At 33.7% G+C, this 7,708-nt stretch overlaps 1 protein-coding gene across 1 annotated transcript in view; it reads left to right on the forward strand.

Moving 5' to 3' along the window:
• LOC119667437 overlaps positions 1–1,143 on the forward strand; it is a gene marked incomplete at its 3' end in the record, with an annotated part of 1,980 nt that extends 837 nt beyond the window's left edge. Inside the window, 1 exon segment of the mRNA XM_038076726.1 lies at positions 194–1,143. Coding sequence (XP_037932654.1) covers positions 194–1,143 — 950 coding nt within the window.
• Positions 1,144–7,708: the final 6,565 nt, after the last annotated feature.

Raw genomic sequence — 7,708 nt, forward strand, 5'->3', positions numbered from 1 at the left:
TAAATAAATTAAATTAAATTAAATTAAGTTAAATTAAATAAAAGAATTAAATTAAGTTAAATTAAATAAAAGAGTGTCGAAAAATATTGCATTTTTATTTTCAAAGAAAATAACTACATGGTGTCAGAAGTGCACAAAAAAAATAGTCGACCTTGAAGTGTATATATTAATAAATAAATAAGCGGTCAAAAAGAAAAAAAAAACTGAAAAAATCGCTAATGAAAAATTTGCGCGAATCGCTATCAGAATTAACCACTAAGCAATTGCAAGAACTTTTAAGAAAATACGGCTTACCACATTGGTATAATTTAAAAGTAAATTTAATTGACCGGTTAGAGAAATTCATGGAAAATTCAGAGAAAAATTGGAAATCTGAATTAAAAAATAACGAAATAACACTCAATACAGAAGAAAAATTAGTGAATGTGAACAATAATAATACGATCGAGAGCGACGCGGCGGACGGTGAAACGTTAAACATGTCAAGTGAACCGGTACAAAATAATATAAACTTTAAGGAGGTCGAAGAATCGTTAGAATTGTTCGATGGTGAGTCAAACAAAAAAATAGAGGACTGGTTGCTTGATTTCGAAAGCATTTCGGTAGTGTGTAAATGGAATCAAGTTCAAAGATTCCTATATTGCAAAAGATTATTACGTGGGGCTGCAAAGTTGGCCGTAGAAGCAGAAACTGGCGTCAACAGTTGGGAGATATTAAAACGAACTCTCAGAACTGAATTTGGTTGCCAGGAATCGGAAAACTTGCACAAAAAATTGGAAAATACGAAAAAGCTAAGTAACGAATCATTCTTGGAATATTTTTATAAAATGAAAAAAGTTGCTTCTAGAGGTACAGTGGAAGAAACACACTTAATTGAGTACATTATAGCAGGCATACCGGATAGTTCACTAAACAAGGCCACACTCTATCAGTCTTGTAGTCTTGAGCAGCTAAAAATTAACCTCAAAGCTTATGAGAAGTTTAAGGCCGATCAGGAGAAGGAAAAAAGATGCCAAGGTCGAAATAATTACGACAATTATTATAGTGGAAATCAGGTCAATAAAAGATGCAATAACAGTGGAGCGGTGTCACACACAACACAACATTGCCCAGATAGGGGAAGAGGAAGAAGATGTTTCAAGTGTAATGAATTTGATCACATTGCCACAATATGTCCAAATAATACAAATTTTAGACGGCCTGTAAGCCAACAAAATCCAAATCAAGCACGTGATGCAGCATCACGAATTGATAGAGTTCAGCTCTCGGATTTTACATTAAAAATTCAAATATTGGAGCAGCCATTCGAAGCTCTGGTAGATACTGGTAGTGATATTAATATAATAACACAACGCGCAACAGAATGTTTGGGTGTCGAAGGATTCAATGGACCAGGTACAAGTGTTGTGGGGTTTGGTGACAATAACAAACTAACGAAAGGATCTGTAAAACTCGATGTAATTGTAGATTCAGAGCATTATAATTTGAATTTTGATGTAGTACCTGACTCTTGGGTAAATACTGACGTAATTTTAGGTAAGGGATTTTTGCGATGTGCAACAGTTCTAATAGACAAAGGTGAAATCGTCACATATAAAAACAAGACCAGAGACGATGTTGAAGCGGGCTCACATATAAATTTAATACGTATTTCTGATGTCACCGATGCGGAAGATCTTTCAAACATAAAAAATTTTTGCTATGTGCGATGTAAAAGAACTTATAGAACTATATTCACCAAGAAAACCAGAGGAGTCCTATATAAAAATGCATATCACACTGGAAGACGATAAACCAATTTTTCAAAAGCCACGAAGGTTAGCACAGACAGAAAGGGAGTTCGTTCAGTTTCAGATTCAGGAATGGTTAGAAAATAGAATAATTCGAGAAAGCTCATCGAATTACGCAAGCCCACCAGTGTTAGCGCGGAAAAAGGATGGCAGTTACCGATTATGCGTCGACTATAGGAAGCTAAACTCCAAGGTAATTCGTGACAGATACCCTCTGCCAAATATCGAAGAGATACTGGAAGGATTATATAACGCAACTGTATTTACTACATTAGACTTATGTAATGGTTTCTTTCATGTCGATGTCGATGAATTGAGTATGAAATATACGTCGTTTGTCACACCAGATGGACAGTACGAGTTCCGCAAAGTACCTTTTGGTCTATGTAATTCACCTGCGGCATTTCAGAGATATATAAATACGATATTTCAAAATTTAATAAAAAGGAAGATTGTTTTGGTTTATATGCATGACTTGATCATCCCCGCTGATGATGAAGAAGATGGAGTTAGGAAGCTTAAAGAAGTGTTATTCGTAGCCGAAAATCACGGTCTATTAATAAAATGGGAAAAGTGCGCCTTCTTAAGAAAAAGCGTGGAATTTTTAGGGCACTTAGTAGAACACGGTGAAATACGGCCTTCAGAAGAGAAGATCAGAGCAGTAAAAAAATTTCCAACTCCTAAAAATTTGCACGGAGTTATGAGCTTTTTAGGACTCACAGGATTTTTTCGTAAGTTTATAAAAGGATACGCTTTGGTAGCTAAACCACTAACAGATCTCACAAAGAAACACAAATCGTTCGTGTGGGGTGAAATACAAAACAATGCGTTTGTCATACTAAAGGAGAGTTTATGCTGTGATCCAGTTTTAAAGCTTTTCAATCCTACTCTTCCAACCCAACTTCACACCGACGCGAGTAAGGAAGGCTACGGAGCGGTATTATTACAAGAACATGGTAACAAAAACTACCACCCCGTATTTTACCTTAGTTACAAAACAAAAGCAGCAGAAAAAAATTATTCCAGCTACGATTTGGAAGTATTAGCAATTGTAATAGCATTGAAAAAACTACGAATTTACTTATTGGGTATGTCCTTTGAAATTTTTACTGATTGTAAAGCTTTCCAACAGACAATGGCTAAGAAAACCTTAAATAGTAGAGTGGCAAACTGGGCCATGCAACTGGAAGAGTTTTATTGCAAGGTGAGCCACCGATCAGGGAGCAGCATGCGACACGTTGATGCATTGAGTCGTTATCCCGTCGTATTGCAGGTAGAGGATGGTATAGTGTTAGCTGTTAAAAAAGCACAAAATCTGGAGAATTCTGCCAAATGACACGCAAAATTTTGGAGAACGGGCCATATCAGAACTTTGAAATGCGAAACGAGATACTGTATAAATTTGTGGATGGAGCATATTTATTAGTAATACCTAAGACAATGAGAAGAGAATTGATAACGAAAATTCATGAACAAGGACACTGGAGTGCGGAAAAAGTAAAAACGGTAGTGGAGCAAGAATATTTCGTCCCGAACTTAAGGAAGCATGTTGAAGCGGTAACAGCAAATTGCATTAACTGCATTCTCTCAGCAAGAAAACACGGAAAAAGAGAGGGATTCCTTTCACCTATTGAAAAACCTGATGTCCCTTTATACACATATCTAGACCATTTAGGACCACTTCTTTCAACTGCAAAAAATTACAAATATCTTTTCGTGGTAATAGACGCTTTCACTAAGTTTATATGGATATACCCTGTAAAATCCAGTTCAACAGAAGAAGTTCTTAAAAAATTGCAACAGCAAAGCGAGGTGTTCGGGAACCCTCATCAGTTTATAACCGATAGAGGCGCTGCTTTCACTGCGAATAGCTTTAAAACGTATTGTATAGAGCGAAATGTTCAGCATCATTTGATAACAACAGGTGTCCCCAGAGGAAATGGACAAGTAGAACGTGTGAATAAGGTAATAATAGATTTGCTAACCAAACTATCATTTGAAAATCCTTTAAGGTGGTACACTTATGTTAGTCGTGTACAGATGGCGATAAACTCCACTAAGTCCAGAAGTACAAAAAGGACACCGTTTGAATTGCTTTTTGGTGTCTCTGTGTTCAACACCGAATGTCAAAACGTTCGACAATGTTTTGAAGAAGAGATATTAAACAACTTCGAGGAATATCGACATGAGTTGCGCCAGCAAGCCAAAGAAGAAATTTTAAAGGTTCAACTAGAAAACAAAAAACATTTTGACAAAAGACGCAAGGAAGCCGTTCGTTATCACGTTGGAGACCTAGTTGCTATACTTCGAACGCAGTTTGGAGCTGGACTTAAGATTTTTCCAAAGTACTTGGGCCCTTATGAAGTCACCAAAGAAAAGAAAAACGATCGTTATGAAGTGAAGAAGGTAGGTTCGCATGAGGGACCAAATTTAACGTCCACGGTCGCGGAACGGATGAAACCATGGTGAGATTATGGTGAGGGTGAATCTGAGTCGTCCGAGACAGACGACGATTAGGATGGACGAGTGCAGATAAGGCAGCAAAAATCGTAATGATTACGAAAAACGAACGAACGAACTTGAGCAAAAGAGTTAAATCAATCAAAACAAAAACGAAAAACAAAATAGAAAAGACAGAAGAAAAGAGATTTTTTTGGTGAAGACACGCGTTTTTTGGAGAAGTCGATAAGTTTTTGAGAAGTTATTATTAAAGAAGTATTTTTTTGATTAAATAAAAGTTAAATAAATTAAATTAAATTAAATTAAGTTAAATTAAATAAAAGAATTAAATTAAGTTAAATTAAATAAAAGAGTGTCGAAAAATATTGCATTTTTATTTTCAAAGAAAATAACTACATATATATGTAGTTATTAAAAAAAACGCAATATTTCTTGATATTCTTAAGGAACTTCAAACTTTTATTAAATAAAACAAAACTCCTTTAATCGAAAAATTTAATTTAGTATTTAACAATTTGTGTTTTAACTTTAAATATTCAAACTTATCAAAACTTATAAAACTTATCAAAACTTATCAAACTTCTTAAAAACTTCTTTTCTATTTCTTCTCCTCTCTTACTTCTTTTTTTTCTGCTTATCTTGCTTTCGTTTCACTGCCTTATCTTCCCTATCGCACTTCTTTATCCACACTCGTCCATCCGACTCGTCGTCTGTCTCGGACGACTCAGCTGCACCCTCTCCGTAACCTCTCAGTAACTCGAACGGCGTTCCTTTTATACTTCTGGACTTACTGGAGTTTACCGCCATCTTATTCATACGCTCTACTTGTCCATTTCCTTTGGGGCCACCTGTTTTTGTCAGACGTTGCTGAATATTCTGCTCTATACAATACGTTTTAAAACTATTTGCAGTTGAAGAAGAACGATGATCAAATGAAAGAATAGTTTTTCTTTTAACAGCAGTTTCATCCATTAAATTATAATATTTTACCCGATCATTTGTGAAATGTATTTCGTGGAATTTACACATATTTTTTAAGTCAGCATATTTTCTCTTATAATTTGTTGAATATTTTTCGTGGTAGTTACGGAAAATTTCTTTTAATTTAATTATCTTTTTCTTATCTTTTGTTAAAGGCATCTCAGTAGATGTGTTCAGCTTTTCTTTTAAGTTATTAACTCTTCTCTTATCATTTACTGTATGCACTTCAGGCGATTTGCTCAGCTTTTCTTCTAATTCAGTATTACTGCTATTATATTTCGTAAAACCCATTGTATTAGATTTGTTCAATTTCTCAGTTAGTATCACTTCTCTCATCATCTGTAAAATGTACGTCAGAAATACGTATTAAATTTATACGTAAGCCCATTTCAACATTGTCTCTGGTTTTGTTTTTATATGTGACAATTTCACCTTTATCTATCAGAACTGTTGCACACCGCAAAAACCCAGTATTAACCCAAGTGTCAGGCGCTACATTGAAATTCAAGTTATTGTGCTCTGCGTCTACGATTACATCGAGTCTTATGGATCCTTTCGTTAGTTTATTGTTGTCGCCGAAACCCATTCAATCTTTTGACACCCAAACATTCTGTTGCGCGTTATGTTATTATATTAATGTCACTACCCGTATCTAGAAGAGCTTGAGACAACTGCTCAAATATCTGTATTTTTAATGTGAAATCCAAGAGCTGCACTCTATCAATTCGTGATGATGGATCACGCGCTTGTTTTGGATTTTGTTGGCTCATAGGCCGCCCAAAATTTGCATTATTTTGACATGTTGTGGCAAAGTGACCACACTCATTGCACTTAAAACACCTTCTTCCTTTTACTCTATCTGGGCAATGTTGTGTTGTGTGTGACACTGCTCCACAGTTATTGCATCTTTTGTTGACCTGGTTTCTACTATAATTGTTGTCGTAATTATTTTGACCTTGGCATCTTTCTTCTTTCTCCTGGTCGGTCTTAAACTTTTCGTAAGCTCTGAGGTTAATTTTTAGTTGCTCAAGACTACGAGCTTGATAGAGTATGGACTTGTTTATAATGTAATCAATTAAGTGCGTTTCTTCGACTGTACCTCTGGAAGCAATTTTTTTCATTTTTTAAAAATATTCTAAGAATGATTCATTTACTTAGCTTTTGCGTATTTTCCAACTTTTTGTGCAGGTTTTCGAATTCCTGGCAACCAAATTCAGTTCTAAGAAAATGTTGTAACCTTTTCCAACTGTTGACGCCAGTTTCTGCTTCCACAGCCAACTTTACAGCCCCACGCAACAATATTTTACAACATAGAAATCTTTGTACTTGATTCCATTTGCACACTACAGAAATGCCTTCAAAATCCAGTAACCAGTCCTCTATTTTTTTACTTGATTCGCCATTGAACAATTCTAATGACTCTTTAACCTCTTTAAAGTTTATATTATTTTGCACCGGTTCACTTGACATATTTAATTTTTTATTTATTTATTTATTTAATAAAGTGGTATGAGGAACACCCTTTTAATGCACTATCTTACAAAATAACTTACAAACTAACAAATAAAATTAAATATACTAATTAAACTATTGCTTGAAAATTAATTATTAAAAAATTAAAATATAATCATAATAACAATGAAATTATAGAAGAGAAAAATTAAAGAAGAGTATTTATTAATGAAATCAAATTAAAAGGCAAAACGAACAGTAAAAAAAAGAAAATATTAATAATCCAAAAATAATATTAATAATAAAAAGCAAAAAATTAATCAAAATTAAGAAATAAGAATAAAACAATATTAATTAATATAAGATGGTAATAATAAGCTAAGACAGTTCCTGTGAAACTAACTTTTTGAAGCACAGTAAGTTGCTTGCGTTTCTGGTATTACTAGATAACGAGTTCCAGAGTCTTACCGCATTTATGAAAAAGAAACTAGTCACAGAAGAGTGGTTGAATCTTGGGATTAAATATTGAATAGATCTCTGTGAATGCAATTTATGTAGATTATTAAAAAGGTGTAAGGATGGAAATTTTGTAATAATTTCCAACCTACATAAATTTAGTAACACCACCACTTTGAACAAAATACGTGAAGTAATCTGTAATTAGGAGGAAACATTTTAATAATAAATACAAAAAGGTATATGAATAAAAATAACAATATAACATACCTTCATTATTTTTCCACATAAATTTATTTAAATTAATAAATAATAATTTATTTATAAATTATTTATTATTTTATTTATAAATAATTCAACCATAAAAATAAAAACACGAGCACCGCCGCTTTTTATAAAAATGTAAACAAACATTTACAAACGTCAGAATGCAATTGGCTGCAAAAAGATGCACAAGGAAGCTTTTGTGCAAAAGTGTTAAAGTGCATTAAGATCAACTCAAAGCTTTGTTGCTTTACACAAAAAGTTCAAGAGGATGCGTATAAAAGACGGCGCAATTTTCTAAGAAT

The sequence above is a fragment of the Teleopsis dalmanni genome, chromosome 1 (genome assembly GCF_002237135.1).
Source record: "Teleopsis dalmanni isolate 2A chromosome 1, ASM223713v2, whole genome shotgun sequence".
Taxonomy (NCBI): Eukaryota; Metazoa; Arthropoda; class Insecta; order Diptera; family Diopsidae; genus Teleopsis; species Teleopsis dalmanni.